General features: G+C 44.2%; 1 protein-coding gene across 6 annotated transcripts in view; it reads right to left on the bottom strand.

Moving 5' to 3' along the window:
• Positions 1–15142, bottom strand: part of LOC139571025 (tau-tubulin kinase 1-like) — a 43155-nt gene extending 28013 nt beyond the window's left edge. The window contains exons 1-11 of one of the 6 annotated variants that reach the window (XM_071393493.1): positions 14775–15142; positions 13019–13106; positions 11869–12027; positions 11323–11470; positions 10493–10566; positions 10106–10249; positions 9603–9707; positions 6764–6829; positions 6496–6588; positions 6067–6192; positions 1705–1862 (exon numbers count right to left, since the gene is read on the bottom strand). In XM_071393493.1, coding sequence (XP_071249594.1) covers positions 1705–1862; positions 6067–6192; positions 6496–6588; positions 6764–6829; positions 9603–9707; positions 10106–10249; positions 10493–10566; positions 11323–11470; positions 11869–11976 — 1022 coding nt within the window. In that variant the 5' untranslated portion in view covers positions 11977–12027; positions 13019–13106; positions 14775–15142. The other 5 variants (XM_071393494.1, XM_071393491.1, XM_071393495.1 and 2 more) reach the window with 5 other exon arrangements.
• Positions 15143–23466: the final 8324 nt, after the last annotated feature.

The raw sequence follows: 23466 nt of genomic DNA, 5'->3' as shown, positions 1-23466 counted from the left end.
GTTCTTGGGCACAGGGACTATGGTGGTCTGCTTAAAAGCTGTTGGTATTACAGACTCGGACAGGGAGAGGTTGAAAATGTTAGTGAAGTACACATCCTGGTAATCCGTCTGGCCCTGCGGCCTTGTGAATGTTGACCTTTTAAAGGTCTTACTCACATCGGCTGCGGAGAGCGTGATCACACAGTCTTGCTGAACAGCTGGTGCTCTCTTGCATGTTTCAGTGTTATTTGCCTCGAAGCGAGCATATCAGTAGTTTAGCTCGTCTGGTAGGTTCGTGTAACTGGGCAGCTCTCGGCTGTGCTTCCCTTGTAGTCTGTAATTGTTTGCAAGCCCTGCCACATCCGACAAGCGTCAGGTGTAGTACGATTTGATCTTAGTCCTGCATTGACGCTTTTCCTGTTTGATGGTTCGTCGGAGGGCATAGTGGGATTTCTTATAAGCTTCCAGGTTAGAGTCCCGCTCCTTGAAAGCGGCAGCTCTAGCCTTTAGCTCAGTGCGGATGTTGCCTGTATTACATGGCTTCTGGTTGGGGTTTGTACTTACGGTCACAGTGGGGACGACGTCATCGATGCACTTATTGATGAAGCCAATGACTGATGTGGTGTACTCCTCAATGCCATCGGAGGAATCCCAGAACATATTCCAGTCTGTGCTAACAAAACAGTCCTGTAGCTTAGCACCTGCTCCATCTGAGCACTATTCAGGAACCAGGAAGATAGAATTATGGTCAGATTTGCCAAATGGAGGGCGAGGGAGAGCTTTGTATGCGTCTCTGTGTGTGGAGTAAAGGTGGTCTAGAGTTTTTTTCCCTCTGGTTGTACATTTAACATGCTGATAGAAATTTGGTAAGACAGATTTAAGTTTCCCTGCATTAAAGTCCGCGGCCACTAGGAGTGCCGCCTCTGGGTGAACGTTTTCCTGTTTGCTTATGGCGGAATACAGCTCATTGAGTGCGATCTTAGTTCCAGCTTCAGTCTGTGGTGGTATGTAGACAGCTAAGAAAAATACAGATGAAAACTCTCTAGGTAGATAGTGTGGTCTACAGCTTATCATGAGATACTCTAGTATCGTGCACCAGCTGTTATTTACAAAAATACATAGTCCGCCGCCCCTTGTCTTGCCAGACGCCACTGTTCTATCCTGCTGATACAGCGAATAACCAGCCAGCTGTATGTTGATAATGTCGTCGTTCAGCCACGACTCTGTGAAGCATAAGATATTACAGTTTTGAATGTCCCGTTGGTAGTTTAATCTTCCACGTAGGTCATCGGTTTTATTTTCCAAAGATTGCACGTTTGCTAGCAGAATGGAAGGCAGTGGGGGTTTATTCGATCGCCTACAAATTCTCAAAAGGCAGCCCGCCCTCCGGCCCCTTTTTCTCTGCCTTCTCTACGCAAATGACGGGCATCTGGGCCTGTTCCCGGGAAAGCAGTATGTCATTCACGTCGGGCTCGTCGGGCTCGTTAAAGGAAAAAAAGGATTCTGCCAGTTCGTGGTGAGTAATCGCAGTTCTGATGTCCAGAATATATTCTTGGTCATAAGAGACGGTAGTAGCAACATTACGTACAAAATAAGTAAAAAAATAAGTTACAAACAACGCAAAGAAACTAATAAAAAAACACAATCGGTTAGAGACACGTCAGCCTTCATCTTTATTTTGATGCGTTTATAATAAACCTAAATAGCTCATTTTGATTTCCTTACCCGACCACAGCGGGGGTCTGTCGTGTGTTCTGTTGAGGGGGCGTTGACGTGCAGGTGGACAGAGGCACTCCATCCGTCCCTCCCTTCTCCCAATCAAAAGACTCGTTCTCTGTGATGATGCGTTCCTTCATACTGTTCTCAAAGACCGACATCAGCAACTGCAAAGAGGATCATAGAGAAATGTAAAAAGTAAGGTATAAAGGTGGAATTCAGCCTCCTGGGTGGCGCAGTGGTCTAGGTCACTGCATCGCAGCGCTAGCTGCGCCACCAGAGACTCTGGGTTCGTGCCCAGGCTCTGTCGCAGCCGGCCGCGACCGGGAGGTCCGTGGGGCAACGCACAATTGGCCTAGCGTCGTCCGGGTTAGGGAGGGTTTGGTCGGTGGGATATCCTTGTCTCATCGCGCACCAGCGACTCCTGTGGCGGGCCGGGCGCAGTGCGCGCTAACCAAGGGAGCCATGTGCACGGTGTTTCCTCCGACACATTGGTGCGGCTGGCTTCCGGGTTGGAGGCGCGCTGTGTTAAGAAGCAGTGCGGCTTGGTTGGGTTGTGTTTCGGAGTACGCATGGCTTTCGACCTTCGTCTCTCCCGAGCCCGTACGGGAGTTGTAGCGATGAGACAAGATAGTAATTACTAGCAAGTGGATACCACGACAATTGGGGAGAAAAGGCGGTAACATTTTTTTTTTTAAAGAAGTGTCACGTTCCTGACCTGTTTTCTGTTTAGTTTTGTGTGTTAGTTGGTCAGGACGTGAGTTTGGGTGGGCATTCTATGTTATCTGTTTCTATGTTGGTTTAGGGTTGCCTGGTATGGCTCTCAATTGGAGGCAGGTGTTTGGCGTTCCTCTAATTGAGAGTCATATTTAGGTAGGCTGTTCACAGTGTTTGTTTGTGGGTGGGTGTCTTCCGTGTCTGTGTCTGTACACCACGCGGGACTGTTTACGGTTTGTTCGTTTTGTGTAGCCTATGTTTCCTATTCGTGCGTTCTTCTTGTTTTATGTAAGTTCGTCGTCTAGGTTTGTCTACACCGTTTATTGTTTTGTTAGTTTAGTCAAGTTCGTGTTTTCGTTAATAAAGTATGTCATTTCACTACGCTGCGCCTTGGCTCGATCACTACTCCACCTCTTCTTATGAAGAGAGAGAGGACAGCCGTTACAGAACCACCCACCAATCCAGAGCCAAGCAGCATAATTTGGAGCAACGGGCAAGTATACAGGACTTGTGGAGTTGGGAGCAAATATTTAACGGAGAAGGACCATGGGCTAAAGTAAATCACCGTCCATGGGAACGGCTGGAGGCAGCTCGGAGAGCGGAGGAAAATAGAGAGAGGAACCGGCGTTATGAGGGGACGCGTCTTGCACGGAAGCCCGAAAAGCCCGTGAGTAACTCCCAAAAATTTCTTGGGGGGGGGCTAAGGGGTAGTGGGCCTAGGGCAGGTAGGAGACCTGCGCCCACTTCCCAGGCTAACCGTGGAGAGCGGGAGTACGGGCAGACACCGTGTTACGCAGTAGAGCGCACGGTGTCTCCTGTACGTGTGCATAGCCCGGTGCGGGTTATTCCACCTCCCCGCACTGGTAGGGCTAGATTGGGCATTGAGCCAGGTGTCATGAGGCCGGCTCAACGCGTCTGGTCTCCAGTGCGTCTCCTCGGGCCGGCATACATGGCACCTGCCTTACGCATGGTTTCCCCGGTTCGCCTACACAGCCCGGTGCGGGTTATTCCACCTCCCCGCACTGGGCGGGCGACCGGGAGCATTCAACCAGGTAAGGTTGGGCAGGCTCAATGCTCAAGAGAGCCAGTACGCCTGCACGGTCCGGTATTTCCGGTGCCACCTCCCCGCCCCAGCCTAGTACCTACAGTGCCTACACTACGCACTAGGCTACCAGTGCGTCTCCTGAGCCCTGTTCCTCCTCCACGCACTCTCCCTGTAGTGCGTGTATCCAGTTCGGTGCCTCCAGTTCCGGCACAACGCACTAAGCCTCCTGTGCATCTCCAGAGCCCTGTACACACTGTTTCTTCTCCCCCTACTAATCCTGATGTGCTTGCCCTCAGCCCGGTGTCACCGGTACCTCGCACCAGGTATAGAGTGGGCTTTGAGAGTCCAGTGTGCCCTGTCCCTGCTCCCCGCACTAGTATGAAGGTGCGTGTCCTTAGCCCGGTGCCTCCAGTTCCGGCACCACGCACCAGGTCTACAGTGCGCATTATCCGGCCAGAGCCATCCGTCTCCCCAGCGCCATCTGAGCCATCCGTCTCACCAGCGCCATCTGAGCCATCCGTCTACCCAGCGCCATCTGAGCCATCCGTCTCCCCAGCGCCATCTGAGCCATCCGTCTCCCCAGCGCCGTCTGAGCCATCCGTCTGCAATGAGCCTGCAAAGCCGCCCGTCTGCCATGAGCCTGCAAAGCCGCCCGTCTGCCATGAGCCTACAGAGCCGTCCGCCAGACAGGAGCCGCTAGAGCCGTCCGCCAGACAGGAGCCGCTAGAGCCGCCCGTCAGACAGGATCTGCCAGAGCCGCCAACCAGACAGGATCTGCCAGAGCCGCCAATCAGACAGGATCTGCCAGAGCCGCCAATCAGACAGGATCTGCCAGAGCCGCCAGCCAGACAGGATCTGCCAGAGCCGCCAGCCAGACAGGATCTGCCAGAGCCGTCAGCGAGCCATGAGCAGCCAGAGCCGTCAGAGAGCCATGAGCAGCCAGAGCCGTCAGAGAGCCATGAGCAGCCAGAGCCGTCAGAGAGCCATGAGCAGCCAGAGCCGTCAGAGAGCCATGAGCAGCCAGAGCCGTTAGAGAGCCATGAGCAGCCAGAGCCGTCAGCCTGCCATGAGCGTCCAGAGCCGTCAGCCTGCCATGAGCGTCCAGAGCCGTCAGCCTGCCATGAGCGTCCAGAGCCGTCAGCATGCCATGAGCGTCCAGAGCCGTCAGCCTGCCATGAGCGTCCAGAGCCGTCAGCCTGCCATGAGCGTCCAGAGCCGTCAGCCTGCCATGAGCGTCCAGAGCCGTCAGTCAGCCATGAGCTGTCCCTCAGCCAGAAGCGGCTAGTAATCCTGAACTGCCCCTCAGTCCAGAGCTGTCTCTCTGTCCGGAGCTGCCCTTCAGTCCGGAGTTGCCCCTCTATCCTGAGCTACCTCTCTCTCCTGAGCTACCTCTCTCTCCTAAGCTCTCCCTCTGTCCTGAGCTATCCCTATGTCCTGAGCTACCTTGTCCCAGAGCTGTCCTTGATTCTGGTGTTGCCCCTAAATTTAGGTGGGGTTATTTGGAGGGTGGTCATTGTGGGGAGGCTAAGGAAGCGGGGATTGATTATGGTGGGGTGGGAACCACACCCGGAGCCTAAGCCACCACCGTGGTCAGATGCCCACCCAGACCCTCCCCTGGACTTTTTGGTGATGCGTTCGGAGTACGCATCTTGAGGGGGGGGTTATGTCACGTTCCTGACCTGTTTTCTGTTTAGTTTTGTGTGTTAGTTGGTCAGGACGTGAGTTTGGGTGGGCATTCTATGTTATCTGTTTCTATGTTGGTTTAGGGTTGCCTGGTATGGCTCTCAATTGGAGGCAGGTGTTTGGCGTTCCTCTAATTGAGAGTCATATTTAGGTAGGCTGTTCACAGTGTTTGTTTGTGGGTGGGTGTCTTCCGTGTCTGTGTCTGTACACCACGCGGGACTGTTTACGGTTTGTTCGTTTTGTGTAGCCTATGTTTCCTATTCGTGCGTTCTTCTTGTTTTATGTAAGTTCGTCGTCTAGGTTTGTCTACACCGTTTATTGTTTTGTTAGTTTAGTCAAGTTCGTGTTTTCGTTAATAAAGTATGTCATTTCACTACGCTGCGCCTTGGCTCGATCACTACTCCACCTCTTCTTATGAAGAGAGAGAGGACAGCCGTTACAAGAAGAAGAAAAAAAAAGAAGGTGGAATTCAATCAAACCTACAATGCTATAAAATAATAGGCTTTACTTTAAGTACTAAAAGTTATTTATTTTTGTTTAGTTTCTACATAATGTAGTTGTATTACTGAAACTTAAGAGAGCGGGTATGGGAGTTAGTCTCACATTGCCACACTTCCAGGTCTTGTTCACTCTGCTATTGAAGTGAACGCAAGAAAAGCAAGGTTCAGTGGGGATAAACAAGGTGAATCCACATGCAGGGTGTGAACAGTACGTATTTATGTCTAAGAATTAACCAATGATATCAGGCCACACCCGGCCATGATTACAGACACCTGTGTGTGTCCTTTGACACTATATAAACTAGTGACCCGCAGTGTTTGTCATTATACCCTGATGAAGACAGCGTGTCTGTCGAAACGTTGGATATTAGGTTATAACATTTTTGCATTTTGAGCTCCTTTTCTTTTTCAAGTGAACGTACGTACCTGGTAATCTGGTTTGGTAAAGTAGTCAAGGCCTAAAACATGATCCAGGAAAACATGAAACTCAGAAGGCATGTGTTTGAGCAGCATTCTGTGGTCGTAGCGCTCCTTAATCTGACCCACTTGCTCCTGGTGACACACAAGAGATACAGTAGATACCATTAGAAATCAGTTGAGCCCAGCAAGACACCAGTCGACATCAGTAACCATTCTCTACTGCAGAGATTCTTAATCCTGTTCCTGGGGACCCAAAGGAGAGATTTTTGTTTTTGCCCTAGCACGACACACATGATTCCACTAATCAAAGGTTTGATGATGAGTTGTTTAGTCTAACCAGGTGTGTAGTGCTAACAATGTGCACCCCTTTGGGTCCACTGGACCAGGATACAGAAATATTGGAAATAACCGAAACTGCAATAGATAGTAGCTCACCTTATCTTTTATTTTTCGCCATGGTAGCTGACCGACTGCAAATTCTACCAACATGTAAAATAGCGACCATAGATCGTCATGGCGACCCATTTCCTGAGAAGTTAAAGAATAAATTAATAAATTAATTATTTTCATGACTTTTTAGAATTCCTGAAGTACATCTGCAACAGTTATTTTGGATTTCCTGACAAACTGATGTTACACAAAACCCTCAGGTTTAAATTAATCTGTAGTGCATTGCATTTTTCGAACCCAAAAAGACACTTACTTTGTTTTTATGAGCATTTACTGAAGCATAACGAACAGTGCCCCGAAATCCCGCCACAGTTCTGGGCTGGAAAAATAAAATTTGGTAAATTCTCTTTTCAGCACGAAACCTAAAAGAATTTCACTCTTGACAACTAGAAAGAAAAAGATTGATGGAAATAAAGTATTTAAATTAAAAACTCAAAAGAGACAAGGAAGGATATGGAAAATATCTCAGGCAGGGAGAGATAATAAAATCTGAAATGGGATCAAGCACCTTACTGATGAGACGGATCACAAGCATGCGCTTCGAACAGAAAAGGCCAAAAAGGAACAGCAAAACTGCAAAACATAAAATCACACAGGTGAAAAAAGGACAGCATCACATTGCAGCAAAACAACTGTAAAAGCTTTATTAACATCAACACTTTGTGAACATAATATATGAAACAATGTTGCAGTAATTTACAGTAACAAACTATGAACTAATGCATTTACAAAGCATAAGGCATCATTTAAATGTATAATTTTCCTGTGATATCTTCCTAATATTTGTAGTTTCTTATGGTCATTGGAATCTCTGATACAATAACTGGAATCTGCATCACCATTTTGGCTCAAGAGTGGAGGATGACAGTTTTGACCTTGATAATAACACCCATTCCATTAGGCAGGTAGTCCTAGGAATATTACCTTAGAAACTGCATGTTAGAATTTACAACAGTGTGTGTGTGTGTATATGTATACTGTATATGTACTGTATGTGTGTGTGTGTGTGTGTGTGTGTGTGTGTGTGTGTGTGTGTGTGTGTGTGTGTGTGTGTGTGTGTGTGTGTGTGTGTGTGTGTGTGTGTTTTTGTGTGTGTGTGTGTGTGTGTGTGTGTGTGGTCTAGTTGCTGTTCTAAATCTGCAGTACAGACCTGCCCTTCTAATCGATGAGTGGAGGCTGAGTCAGCAAAAAGAAAAGCAGAAAGAATCTCCACTGTGGCTCAGGCTATACATCAGCCTATATCAGCCTAGTCAACTCTACATCAGCCTATATCAGCCTAGCCAACTCTACATCAGCCTATATCAGCCTAGTCAACTCTACATCAGCCTATATCAGCCTAGCCAACTCTACATCAGCCTATATCAGCCTAGCCAACTCTACATCAGCCTATATCAGCCTAGTCAACTCTACATCAGCCTAGTCAACTCTACATCAGCCTATATCAGCCTAGTCAACTCTACATCAGCCTATATCAGCCTAGCCAACTCTACATCAGCCTATATCAGCCTAGTCAACTCTACATCAGCCTAGTCAACTCTACATCAGCCTATATCAGCCTAGTCAACTCTACATCAGCCTATATCAGCCTAGTCAACTCAACATCAGCCTATATCAGCCTAGCCAACTACATCAACCTATATCAGCCTAGCCAACTACATCAACCTATATCAGCCTAGCCAACTACATCAACCTATATCAGCCTAGCCAACTACATCAGCCTATATCAGCCTAGTCAACTACATCAACCTATATCAGCCTAGCCAACTACATCAACTTATATCAGCCTAGCCAAGTACATCAACCTATATCAGGCTAGCCAACTCTACATAAACCTGTATCAGGCTAGCTAACTCTATATCAGCCAGTATCAGGCTAGCCAACTCCATCAACCTATATCAGCCTAGCCAACTCTACATCAACCTATATCAGCCTAGCCAACTCTACATCAGCCTATATCAGCCTAGCCAACTCTACATCAGCCTATATCAGCCTAGTCAACTCTACATCAGCCTAGTCAACTCTACATCAGCCTATATCAGCCTAGCCAACTCTACATCAGCCTATATCAGCCTAGCCAACTCTACATCAGCCTATATCAGCCTAGTCAACTCTACATCAGCCTAGTCAACTCTACATCAGCCTATATCAGCCTAGTCAACTCTACATCAGCCTATATCAGCCTAGTCAACTCTACATCAGCCTATATCAGCCTAGCCAACTACATCAACCTATATCAGCCTAGCCAACTACATCAACCTATATCAGCCTAGCCAACTACATCAACCTATATCAGCCTAGCCAACTACATCAGCCTATATCAGCCTAGTCAACTACATCAACCTATATCAGCCTAGCCAACTACATCAACTTATATCAGCCTAGCCAAGTACATCAACCTATATCAGGCTAGCCAACTCTACATAAACCTGTATCAGGCTAGCTAACTCTATATCAGCCAGTATCAGGCTAGCCAACTCCATCAACCTATATCAGCCTAGCCAACTCTACATCAACCTATATCAGGCTAGCCAACTCTCCATCAGCCTGTATTAGGCTAGCCAACTCTACATCAGCCTGTATCAGCATAGCCAACTCTCCATCAGCCTGTATCAGGCAAGTCAACTCTACATCAGCCTATATCAGGCTAGCCAACCTTCCATCAGCCTGTATCAGGCTAGCCAACTCTACATCAGCGTGTATCAGGCTAGCCAACTCTCCATCAGCCTATATCAGGCTAGCCAACTCTACATCAGCGTGTATCAGGCTAGCCAAATCTCCATCAGCCTGTATCAGGCTAGCCAACTCTAGATCCGTCTGTATCAGGCTAGCCAACTATTAATCACATCACAAAAAGGCACATGCCCTGTGCTTTCCTATTCTCCTACCCACAGTGCCCTGAGGACCAAGCATTTCCTGTGCAAAAAACCCATTGCCACTACCCCCAGGTTGTGTGAACTACCCCTCCTAACTCAACACCAAAACAGCAAACCTTATACCCCATGTCCTATATTCTTGCTAGAATGATTCAACAGGTTTAAATATTAACATAACATAATAAATTAAATCAACAAAATCCTTCCACGGCTACTTACTGGTCGGACCTCTCCGGTAGTGTTGGTATACTGGCGAGCCAGGCCAAAGTCTAACATAAAGCACTTTCTATAGGTGGAGGGGAGTCGACCCATGGCAAAGTTTGACTGGGAAAACAACAACAGAGAAACAGAGTCGAGGACATCACAGGCGTATCAACAGGTGAAGCCCAAAGCAGTGTTTCTCTCTGTCATTGTATAGACATGACCCTAGCTCACACCCTCTCTCTCTCGCAATCTCTCTCACACACACACACACACCTCTCTATCTCACACCCACTCTCTCTATCTCACATCTTTGCTCTTTCTCTCACCCACCCCTCTTTATCTCTGACATGTAAAGTGCCCCCTACAGGCTTGATGTCTTAGTGCAGGAATCCCACAGAGTCAATGACCTATATGGACTCTAGAATAGATTAATTAGTCTTACAATGCATTATAACCACACATCATAATGCCTTATACCTGCAGGCTTTAGGTAAAGTGCTACAGAGAGGGCCACCTACAGGCTTGATGTCTCTGTGCAGGAAGCCCACAGAGTGGATTGCCTCTATGGACTCCAGGATCTGTTTGCCCAGGCGTAGCGTGGTGCTCATGGTGAAGGTGCCGCGGGGTTGACTCCTCCTCAGGTCCGCTAGGTTTCTCCCCTGCTGGGGTGGAGAAAAGGGAGGGGGAAGGTGTGGGGAGAGAGGGAGATGGAGGGTTCAGAGGGAGGGAGGGTAGGGAGAGATGAGAGAAAACAGGGGGAGGGAGAGGGGGGACGGAGAGAGGGAGAGCAGGGAGATAGAGGGAGAGAAATATTTTTCATTCATTTTTTTCTACTTAGTTGTAGCCTTGGCTACGATTCTCTCTACCTAAAGCAATTGTATCAGACTGTTCTGATAGATGGTTACCTGAAGTTGCATGACCACATAGTTAAACTTCTCGTTCCTTCCACATCCAATGAATTTACAGACATGATTCTTTCCTGTGAAAGAAGTGAGAGGTTAGTGTAAATGTTATTATACAGTCATTATAAAATGAGCTAGCTACGAATCTACTTGTACCATCACAGTTAAACAACTGATTCAGTTGGATGTTTAAGATTAAGATTACTTTCTTTTTGCATCTGTTTTTGGGGCAACAGACCAGAACAAGCAAAGCTGACAGACACAGAAATACCCCAAAATAAATACTGCCTAAGAGATTGACGATGTGAAAGAATACTGCCAGAATATAATTTTGCACAAAGCATTATAAACCCCAGTGCAGCAGACATGTCAACTGATTGACTACCTAACTCATCAAACCCCAGAACAGAACAAACAATCACCACACCTACAACCTTGCCCATCACACTAATCAAATGGCTAGACAGACAGATGTTTACCTCACATCACATCAGACCATAGCCAGACAACTTAATTAACCTTGCCATGCTTATTCATGTACAAGGTGATGTTGTCATTGATTGATCATGTCCTTAGTGAACCCTATCTGTCCCTGGTATCTGCCTGCCCTGCCCTTACCTTGCAGTTTCTTTTTCATAACAGCAGAGTGGAATTTCATCACAAAGGGTGATATATAGTGCAGGAGAAGAGAAAGTGGCAAAGGTCACAGGGATTGAACCCACAACCTTTGAGGTTCTAATACATGCTTGTATTAGTGGCGTTACCACTTAACCACACAGACACACAGCTGTACGTGTGATTGTGTGTTACTGCTCAAACACATAGGCCCTTACCTTGCAGTTTTTTGAGGACAGCCACCTCCATTTTGAGGACCTGTTTAGGCTGCTGGGCTGACTCTACCTTGAGAGCCACATTCTCCCTGGTCAGCAGGTCCAACGCCTCGTAGATCTCCCCGAAACCTCCCCCACCAATTTTCTTCAGCTGGGAATGGTGGCAGAGGAGAGACAAGGGTGGAATAAACAGAGTAGAAAAGTGAGGATTGTGGATGCCTGCTTCTTACTGTTTGCTGCCTGTTCTTTGAAGTGAACATTTAGAAAATGCTAGTTCTCCACTAACCTGGTCCCAGATCTGTTGGTGTTGTCTTGCCAACTTTTATGGTCACTGTCACGCCTAACAATGACCATATCATTTGGCAAGACAGCACCAACAGATCTGTGACCAGGCTAGTTCTCATCAGGTTAAGGAACATTCTAAATCAGGGACTCTCAACTCTTGCATTATGTGTTTCATTTTAATCAATTGCTTAATTATTCCACCAGTCACTCAGCTGAGAGTCAATTACATGGTCAAAATGTCTCTGAAGATAAAACCAAACTCACCACTTTCCATCGGTCCTTTACCAAGCAGTTTGGGGGCAGGATGTCCACCTGCTCCCCCGCTCCGTTCATGTTTTCGTCGGGCTGGGCGGCCGTCCCTACGCACTGCATTGGTCGGCCAGACAGAGACACAGCAGCTCCCAACTTGATTCAGCCATTTACCTGTGAAGAAGAACACAGTAATGTAAGCTACAACATACACAAATAGAGTATACAACACATACATTATGAATAAAAAAAAGCATACTCTAAACTGACTAACTCATTTTAAAACAAGGTACAAGCTTGACAATACAATGAGGCCACAAAACCAATATGTCAGGAAGAGCAGCAGATTTAGCCTCAGCCTTCAGATTTAGCCTCGGTCTCCTGGTAAATTGTCGACATGTCACTAACGTCTCTGAACCCCAAATATGTCTATGTGGTCATAAGTAAACAATTTGGCACCATGGACAGCACCGCTATCCGTGCTTAACAAAAATTCCGCACCACAGGCAGCACCGCTATACTCGCTTAACAACAATTCAGCACCACGGAAAGCACTGCGACCCACGTTTAAAACAAATGTGTTGGTCACAGATTCAGCACTAGGGACAGCAACAGTTAGCGCTAAAATATTAGATAGATTGCATGCAATTTTGCTACAAATGGAATCCATAGGCATAGGTGTGACTGAAGCTGTCTTTTCAGCACATTGGACAGCACCACTCATTACAGCACTGTGCTGGCCAAGGACAGCGCCGCAGCACCCCTCATTTAACACACTTGCTGACATTCTCTAGGCCAGTGTTTCCCCACTCCAGTCCTCAAATACACTTTTTTGTTGTAGCCCCAGACAGGAACACCTGATTCAACTAATCATCAGGCCCTCAATGAGTTGAATCAAGTGGGTTTGTCCTGGGCAACAACAAACATGTGTGCTGTTTGGGGTACTAGAGGACTGTAGTTGGGAAACACTGCTTTAGGCTTGTGCTGCCTGCCAGACAGCATACCTACAGGTAACTGCTAAAATAAAGGAAACACCAACATAAAGTGTCTTAATAGGGTGTTGGGCCACCACGAGCCAGAACAGCTTCAATGTACCTTGGCATAGATTCTACAAGTGTCTGAAACTCTATTGGAGAGATGCGACAATTTTTCCACAAGAAATTACATAATTTGTTGTTTTGTTGATGGTGGTGGATAATGCTGTATCAGGCACTGCTCCAGAATCTCCCACAAGTGTTCAATTGGGTTGAGATCTGGTGAGACAAACACATAGACACCCTTTAAATCCCTTATGCTCCTTTGAGACCCCTCTTTCAAAGTCACTCAGATCTCTTCTAGCCATGGTAGCCAAAATAATGGGCAACTGGGCATTTTTATACATGACCCTAAGCATGATAAAATGTTAATTGCTTAATTAACTCAGTAACCACACCTGTGTCGAAGCACCTGATTTCAATATAACTTATATCCCTCGTTTACTCGTGTTTCCTTTATTTTGGCAGTTACCTTTATTAGAACAGCTGGGCTAAAAGCATTCCCAAATCAAATGCAGAAGCAGGAGAGAACATCCTGAGCCTTACACTAGTGTGGAAGCTTCCCGCTGCCATAGACAGTTAATGTGCGGAAGGTACACTCAATGCAACAATGCAAAGTAATAAAGCAATGTTCAAGTTAATTAACTCTGTCATGCAATTACCTCGAGGTTCAATAATGTAAATTTACACTTGGGTGATTAAAGTAAAGTGCACCTGCATTGGGGACTTTGGATTGAACGACTCCAATACCATACACCCAGTGTTGGCAAAACACTTTTAGTAGGCCAATATTTAAACCATGTCTTTATATTCTTCTAAATCTATAACGAACCCCATCACAAAAAATAGACTGGTCAATTGCAACACCCAAAATCCATTATCATAGTAGGCTACTAAGAAAACCCTGTGATCATTTTCAAGTATGTAACTAGGCTACATTTTACAGCTACATTTATATTTAGAATTAGGAAAAGGGTGTAACATTTTAGTAGGCCACTGCACTGTCTAATGTTGGGCCTATGAATTACTTGTAATTTGCGCTCTCACCTTACTGCTACAATCACAGGGTGGGATCCGTTCTGTTTCCAATAGGCTTTCCTTAGATATCATTCCATAAGACACAACCTCTCCTCCATCGCAACTAACAGCAGTCCCCAGGCCTATAAACTCTACTATCATTCTCCTCCTACTGTTACATTTTCTCCGCACTGCAGTTTCGGCGCTCTCTCAACGGATAGGGAGGGTTACCATCCAAGCGGCAGGCGGTGCGCACAGCCCATACAGAGTTCTAATTCTAGGATTGACGTTTTCCAAGTATCAACATTCACCATCGCCCTGCGCCCCTGGCCCAATGGACAGGTTGTGTACCTTTACTCCGCCCCTAAAACATATTTCAGGAATCACCCATTGGATCAATATCAGTCAATCAGCCGCCATGCAACGTTCCACTGCGTTGCAATCCGCGAGTTGCACTTTGGGAAATGTCGTTTATAGTCGGGAAAGCCGATGCAAAGGGACCCGACTAGATGGTTGTAAAAGACTACACCTCATGTTGTGAGCGACTCAAATCACTGACGTAAGTCTGCATTATGATGATTCTTTCTAAATTATTCATGATTCTTGTTATATAGATGTAAAATATACTAATTGCTTTGTTCAAGCTCCTTACGTCATCTGGCATCATTGCCAATAACTGTGTTGTGGAGTGACACTGCTTTATTCTCTAGAAACAGCGCGTCGAAGTGGCGTTGCTCTCCCAAGTTATCATACCAAAGCGAGCGACCTTGTATTCAGCATTATTGACAAAGTGCCAATGCCTTGGATGTTCTTTATGTCCGCAAGATCATCTACATCAATTCAACAAAGAGCAAAACATTGTATCCAGACCTGATCTTCTGACGTCGTTGTAGGGCCTCGGTTCGCGAGGCATTTGAGAGGTGCATCAGTCCTTGTGCGAGGTCGTGTTAATGACATATGTGTCGGTTATCGTTGCACCATTCTCCATCCTCCCCGTTATACGCCTCTACTCCTCTGAATCAGCATCACCGAGATTCTCCCATTACGCAACGCGCGCGGTCTTGCATGACCATGGATGGTTGTTGCGTGGTAACGTGAGGAGCGCACGGCGCTCGATAAGCGCCTGTTGAGAAATTATGAATTGTGTGAAATGTTCCATAAATAGCAGATTCAGTAGCAGCACCAAACGAACAGTGTGTCTGTAGGATATTAGGCACTAGTGCACAATGGTCTCACTGAGTCACTAACCATGGCCTCCTCCTTTGTGTAGATTCATTTTACACGCAAGAGGGCACTGTTTTTCCACAGATAAATTCCAGTTCTCATTCGTACATTTAACCTTGACGTTTGGCCTTCAGGACCGAAGCGCCTCTGCCTATATGCAGATTACCGACTTTTTTTTTTGGAGGGGGTACTCAATTTACTGTTGAGTGTTAGAAAGGTAGAATAAACAAGGTGCAATTTCGACATTTGGTAGTGCATCAGCAGTTTTCCACTTGTTATGTCAGTCACTGATAGTCACTCAAATCTAAACCGTGTAGTTGACCTAATCATCAACAACCAGACACGTACAGTAGGGCATGCGCCCAGGGTCCTTGACCCCCAGCGGGCAGTCATTGATTTTGCTAGTCACACTCATTCAGATATCATGAACCTGGCATAAGTCATGGCAAAATGTGTAGAATTGCAGGAAATTAGCTTTAAAACTGCCAAAGTTTCTTACCACCACATGGGAAAAATATGTAGAATTGGCAGATATTACCTTTGAAACTACAATATTTTTGCTCAGCCCCATGGCAGAATGGGTTGAAATGCAAGCAATTTACTTTAGCACTAGTTATGTTTCCATCCAATTGGCAACATATTTTCATGTGAATATTCTAAACTCTGCATAAAAACAATATGCACATTTTCCCACCAGAGATGGACTTCTTGCAGATAAAAAGCTGTGTGTGTTTTTACTGGGTATTTTACTGGGTAACGTTCACTTTGACTTGAGTCATTTTCTGTTAAGGCATCTTTACTTTTACTCAAGTATGACAATTGCGTACTTTTTCCACCACTGCCGATATGATGATATTATTATGGATAAAAGTATGAGGTTATTTTTATTTGTCAAACGGCAGTCAAGCATCGATCATCATGTCACCAGAATAAGACCCTTAATATTTATTGAAATCAGCATCAAGCTCATCACCCTGTGAAGTTCATCACCACTTATTTCATCTGTAGCCTAATAACCATCATGCTATGCTTTAACCATCATGCTATGCCCGAGTCGTAGTGGGAAAACCACACAACATATCATCAAGTGACTCCAAGTTTACTTTGATATGATGGTTATTATGTCAATATTTGCACATAAAAGCGTTTCCACCTCCATTTCTCACATCATTAATTTCCCCGACACAAAAAGATCACATTTTGTCTCATTTATTTTGTATTTTGGTTAATGTTAAGACATTTTTAGGGATTCTGGAATTATATTTTGGATGTACATGCACATGCCTACAGTAGCCTAGTCAGATTAAAACATTGTGAGGGGTTGTGTTTATGCCACATAAAAGGTAATACATGCTAAAAGTTAAATTAAAGCATTTGGTTCTAGGTACGCGAGGAATAGCAGCTCAGATTGGAGAGGAGGCAGAGCCTGCATTAAGCTTGGCTGAATAACTGTCATGACAGTAAAATAGAGACATACGTGTACAAGCATGTATGATCTGCACATGTAAAATACAGAGTGCATTCGGAATATATTCAGACCCCTTGACTTTTTCCACATTTTGCTTTGTTTCAGCCTTATTCTAAAATTGATTAAATCGTTTTTTCCCCCTCATCAATCTACACACAATACCCCATAATGACAAAGTAAAAACAGCAACAACAACAAAAATTCTAATTTATATAAAAAAATATCACATTTACATAAGTATTCAGACCCTTTACTCAGTACTTTGTCGAAGCACCTTTGGCAGCGATTACAATCTAAAATCTTCTGGATGTGACGCTACAAGCTTGTCACACCTGTATTTGGGGAGTTTCTCCCATTCTTCTCTGCAGATAATTTCAAGCTCTGTCAGGGTGGATGGGGAGCGTTGCTGTGCAGCTATTTTCAGGTCTCTCCAGAGATGTTCGATCGGGTTCAAGTCCGGGCTGTGGCTGGGCCACTCAAGGACATTCAAAGACTTGTCCCAAAGCCACTCCTGCATTGTCTTGGCTGTGTGCTTAGGATCGTTGTCTTGTTGGAAGGTGAACCTTCGCTCCAGTCTAAGGTCCTGAATGCTCTGGAGCAGGTTTTCATTAAGGATCTCTATGTACTTTGCTCCGTTCATCTTTGCCTCAATCCTGACTAGTATCCATGCTTCACTGTAGGGATGGTGCCAGGTTTCCTCCAGACGTGACACTTGGCATTCAGACCAGAGAATCTTGTTTCTCATGGTCTGAGAGTCCTTTGGGTGCCTTTTGGCAAACTCCAAACGGGCTGTCATGTGCCTTTACTGAGGAGTGGCTTCCGTCTGGCCAGTCTACCATAAAGGCCTGATTGGTGGAGTGCTGCAGAGATGGTTGCCCTTCTGGAAGGTTCTCCCATCTCCACAGAGGAACTCTGGAGCTCTGTCAGAGTGACCATCGGGTTCTTGGTCACCTCCCTGAACAAGGCCCTTCTCCCCGATTGCTCAGTTTGGCCGGGCGTCAGCTCTAGGAAGAGTCTTGGTGGTTCCAAACTTCTTCAATTTAAGAATGATGGAGACCACTGTGGTCTTGGCAACCTTCAATGCTGCAGAAATGTTTTGGTATCCTTCCCCAGATCTGTGCCTCAACACAATCCTGTCTCGGAGCTCTACGGACAATTCCTTCAACCCTATGGCTTGGTTTTTGTTCTGACATGCACTGTCAACTGTGGGACCTTATATAGACAGGTGTGTGCCTTTCAAATAGTGTCCAATCAATTTAATTTACTACAGGTGGACTCCAATCAAGTTGTAGAAACATCTCAAGGATGATCAGTGGAAACAGGATGCACCTGAGCTCAATTTCGAGTCTCATAGCAAAGGGTATGAATACTTATTTAAATAAAGTATTTCTGTTTTTTTTATTTTTAATACATTTGCAAAATATTCTAAAAACCTGTTTTCGCTTTGTCATTATGAGGTATTGTGTGTAGATTCATGAGAAATAAATTGTATTTAATCCATTTTAGAATAAGGCTGTAACATAACAAAATGTTAAAAAAGGGAAGGGGTCTGAATACCTTCCAGATTAACTGTATTTAACACTTGTTCATATGCCTTTTGATTAGATAATAGTAGATAGAGATACTGTATGTGACCAATGCCACAATTTCAATAAGTGGGTCTGGAAAAGTAGACACTGATGCATATACAATAATTTCCTAACTCTATTAACAGCACTGATGAAGGCTTAGAAGCCAACATGTATGCTCCTATTTTTAAGCACCTTGCACTTTTACCCTTTGTATTCTTTCGACCATGGTTTAAATTAAGTATATTATTTTTGTATTTCTGCCTCATTGCAAGTACCTTTTGAACTCTATTAACACACATTCTTCCCTTCAACAAACAGTTTGATACGGTCTGGAAATTGCGACATCCAGAGTTTGGTTTTAGATCAAGATTTCACAGATTTTCACAAAACAGAAATCACCATGGCCCAACAAATGTTCAAGTACTATGGTAACAATTGCCAGCAGAAATTACATCACATATTACTTCTGAAAGTAACCGGGGTCATCATTCACTTGCCACAACTTGGATGAAAACGGATAAAGTGTGCCATTGACTTCATGCACTCAGAAAACGTACTTACTTCGCTGGTATACTAGAACTAGAATTATAAACCGGATCATTCAAGCCCTGAATTCAGATTTTTCTGATTGGCTGAAAGCTGTGGTATATAAGACTATATACCATGGGTATGACACAAACTACTTGTTTAATGTTCTAATTACATTGATAACCAGTTTATAATAGCATTAAGGCACCTCAGGGGTTTGTGGTATATGGCTGTATCCAGGCACTCTACGTTGCGTTGTACATAACAACAGTGCTTAGCCGTGGTACTGTATATTGGCCATATACCACACCTCGTACCTAACAACACCCATGCCAATATATCCTCAAAACACTGGCTTCTCTGGCTTCTCTGGCATTATCAATTAATTATATGACGAGTGGGTCTTATCCTGGATGCTGATAGGTTAAAACTGCGTTTCAGCCAGTGTCCATTCTACAAGTTACCACCAACTAAGGCTATGCCATCGAAAGGCCTATTTCCATCTCACTGCGCAATCCACTGTCTCGTCAGCCCAACCAGGCATTTTATACACTTGATCTCCACTGTAAAAAAAACATCTAGACATTCTCTCCCATTTCTTTTAGACTATTATTTGGTTTGCAACAGTGGAGATTTGTATAAACCTTGCTGTCTGTTTCTCCGACCTTTGCAACATTGTTAAAATATTGAAATTCGATCTCCAATGTCCTTTTGAGGATTAACGTGTCAGGAGGTGTTGTCGCTCATCATAATTGAATCTCTGCTAGCTAGCTACATGCATATGATTTGTTTCGCAACACAACATTGAACATAGAAGTGCCAGGACCATGGACAGTTCTTCCATTCCTGTGCCATCAACGGAAACGTCATTATTAACTTCACCAACTAGCTTGGTTGGCTCGGACTTGCCAACCATCATAGTTGTTGCCTGTGTAGGCCTATGTAATATTTACAAATGTGCTCTTTAACCCATAGGAGTTGAAATGTCATCTGTTGATCTGTTGGGGTGGTTTTCGAATTAGATTGGGTCCAGGGTGTCTGGGATCAAATCAAATCCAATTTAATTTGTCACATGCGCAGAATACAACAGTGAAATGCTTACTTTCAAGCCCTTAACCAACAATGCTTTAAGAAGTTTTAAGAAAAAACAAGTGTTAAGTAAAAAATAGATAAGTAAAAAATATAAAATAAAAGTAACAAATAATTAAACAGCAGCAGTAAAATAACAATAGCGAGGCTATATACAGAGGGTACCGGTACGGAGTCAATGTGCGGGGGCACCGGTTAGTCGAGGTAATTGAGATAATATGTACATGTAGGTAGAGTTAAAGTGACTATACATAGATTATAAACAGAGAGTAGCAGCAGCGTAAAAGAGGGGTCTAGGTAGCCCTTTGATGTTCAGGAGTCTTATGGCTTGGGGGTAGAAGATGTTCAGAAGCCTTTTGGACCTAGACTTGGTGCTCCGGCACCGCTTGCCATGCGGCAGCAGAGAGAATAGTCTATGACTAGGGTGGCTGGAGTCTTTGACAATTTTTAGGGCCTTCCTCTGACACCGCCTGGTATAGAGGTCCTGGATGGCAGGAAGCTTGGCCCCAGTGATGTACTGGGCCGTGCGCACTACCCTCGGTCAGAGGCCGAGCAGTTGCCATACCAGCTAGTGATGCAACCAGTCAGGATGCTCTCGATGGTGCAGCTGTAGAACCTATTGAGGATCTGAGGACCCATGCTAAATCTTTTCAATCTCCTGAGGGGTAATAGGCTTTGTCGTGCCCTCTTCACGACTGTCTTGGTGTGTTTGGATGATGGTGTTGATGTGAGCCATGACCAGCCTTTCAAAGCATTTCTTGGCTACAGATGTGAGTGCTACCCTGGGATGATGGTGTTGATGTGAGCCATGACCAGTCTTTCAAAGCATTTCATGGCTACAGATGTGAGTGCTATGGGGCAATAGTCATTTATACAGGTTACGTTGGCGTTCTTGGGCACAGGGCAAGGATTCTTGGGCAAGGGTTCATCCACAAGTTTGCCTTTAAGCGCTTGGTACGAGTCTATAAAAAGTATTTGCCATTCTTAAGTAGTACTCCTTTCTCACAGTACACTCTGAATTACATCATGCATGCATACCCAAATATTAACAATCAAATCTCTTCATCTCCCTCTGTTAATGTGAAGTGAATTCATTCCAATATTTCTAGAGTAAAGAGCGATGCCAGTGGTCCAGTCGCAGCTGAGAGCAGAACACTTATTAGATGTGGCTGTTTTATGGGGGTATTCTGTGTAGATTGATGAGGGGAAAAAACAATTTAATCGGTTTTAGAATAAGGCTGTAACGTAACAAAATGTGGAAAAAGTCAAGGGGTCTCAATACTTTCCCAATGCACTGTATACTGTATCTATGTACTGCCCACTCACAAACTACTGCAACAATTACATCTATTTCTTACTCATTTAACCATTTAGAGAGTTTAAAACGTCTCTCAAACAGAATTGAACTGGGTGCACTGACTAGAGCTTATAATATTATAGAGTATGTGCAGCTGCCTGAACGTTCGCCATCCCTAATTTCACAATACAACTTCTATTCCACTCAAATAGACATGATCTCTTTCACATTTTTCCTGTCAATTGTCAGAAAAGTTAAAGCTACAATCTGTAGTTGCTACATCAATTTTTGGACATATAACTTAATGATATAACCTACAAATTGAATAAAACGGCATTGATTCTTGAACAATATAACTTATAAATGCCTAGTTCAAATATAAGCTTATTATACTCTGTTTGTAAACAAAGTAATTATAAACAAACACTGTATAGCCTCAAAACATGGTTAGAACTGGAATTTTGATATTATGGATGGTCAGTCATAGCTCTCGCTTTGAATTTGAGAGTGGTTACATTTCTCCAAGCCCATCCTTCAGCTTTTTACCAAAACACAGGCAGGGTGGCCACTTTGTTATTGTTTCAATTAAGGATTGCAGCTTTAACTTTGTAATCAGTTCATTTTACACATGTAATGTATGGTCATTTTAGTGCCAGATGATAGCCTCATCATAGCATAATATGTAGATGCCACTTATCTAAGTGCTACATCACAGAAAGATCATCATTTTATCTAAAGATTGGTGATAATGAAAGACAATGGCTGTCTCTTTTCTGTACTTTACAGACATTTGTCAGTCCCTTGTTATCACAGAATGGTTCAAATGAATATGCTCTGCAGTAGAAGTTGCTTTAGATAAGTTCTCACTTCTTTGAAATGAGTACAGCAGAGTTTATATATACATCCAATCAATTATTATTACTACCTGGTTTTCAGTTGGAACTAAGAAGACTGACTGAAGGGGGAAAGAGTTGAATTCACACCATATTGCTTTTACCTCTCCAGCCATAACAAATCAGTGATCCCCAACAAGAGTAATTGAAGACAATTGGGACACAGCCTTGCACTTGATGTCATTCCAAGTCAGTGAAGGCTTCAGGAGACCTTTGTAGAGTACAGATGAGTAGTATGGACTGGATTGTTTTGATTCGTTTTTGAGCAGGCTGTTGTGGTTGTGTGAGTGTTTGTGTGTGTGCGTGCGAGCGAGCGAGCGAGCGAGCGAGTGTACAGATATTCGGGGGTCTGGTGTGGATCCTGTTGGCATCCACCCATGTAAAGACAGAGAACACCACAGGGCTGTTTGTGTCTGTGTTCTGCTTCATTATGACCTTCCTCTGGCTCGTCATCTTCGCCGCCAGAGGACACAAAAACAAGGGCGGATGGGCGGCAGCGGTAAGCTCTGAGGCAGGGTGTGTGTGTGTGTGTGTGTGTGTGTGTGTGTCTGTGTCTGTGTCTGTGTGTGTGAGTGGGTAAGTGTTTTGTAAGTTTGTCAGTATGTTTGTCAATTAATGTGATTTTGTGTGAGAGTGTGTATGTCGAAGGGTCTCATTTGTGTCTATCCAGGACTTTGCAATCCACGGACTGGCAGCCTTCTTTTACCTCACTGCATCAGTAGCTCTGGCGAAGGTCACCATTGATTTTAAAGACAATACAGACAACTTCAAAAACTACCAGATAGACATTGCTGCAGTGATAGGTTCTATATAGATAACACCATTATATACATTTGTTAATAGACCAATAACAATAACAATGGGAGTTCAATTGCTAATAACAGCTAGTTTTCACTCAGACCACTCCCAGACAGTCCTTGCTTGAGAAATAGTTTTTAGCTAAAAATATACCTTTGCCCATTTTAATGGAAATCTATTTTAGTAAACAAATTAATTGTTAGCCAGAAATTATTTTTGATAATGATATAAAAATGGTTTGGGCCTTTAAGGAACTCATCATCCTGTTGTTTATTCTTGTTTTTTTATATGCAATATTGTCACATGTAGTCCATTGGTGATATCTGTATGTCTGTAATTCCTTTTTTTAAAGTACACTTGACTAACCAAACAGCCACTGTCTGGGCACCCCATCTTTTACCATCACTTTACATACCAGTTCACATTTATACCAATGATATATGCTTTATAACTATTGCACAATTAATTTTATCAAGGCTATTGTATGTTTAATGTGATATGGTACAAAATGAATGAAAGGTATAGTCTTGCAACTGAAATTACTCTTTAGTTTAGCAATTCTTTATATGATATTCATTAGACTGCATAAAAAAACTATTTCAACATGCCATGCTCTCTAACTGGTTTTGTTAAATATGCTTAATTATCTTGATTGCATTTATATGATGTTGGTCAATTGTGTTATAAGTCATAC

Source organism: Salvelinus alpinus, chromosome 3 (genome assembly GCF_045679555.1).
Source record: "Salvelinus alpinus chromosome 3, SLU_Salpinus.1, whole genome shotgun sequence".
Classification (NCBI taxonomy): domain Eukaryota; kingdom Metazoa; phylum Chordata; class Actinopteri; order Salmoniformes; family Salmonidae; genus Salvelinus; species Salvelinus alpinus.
This window is presented reverse-complemented; position numbering and strand designations above follow the sequence as displayed.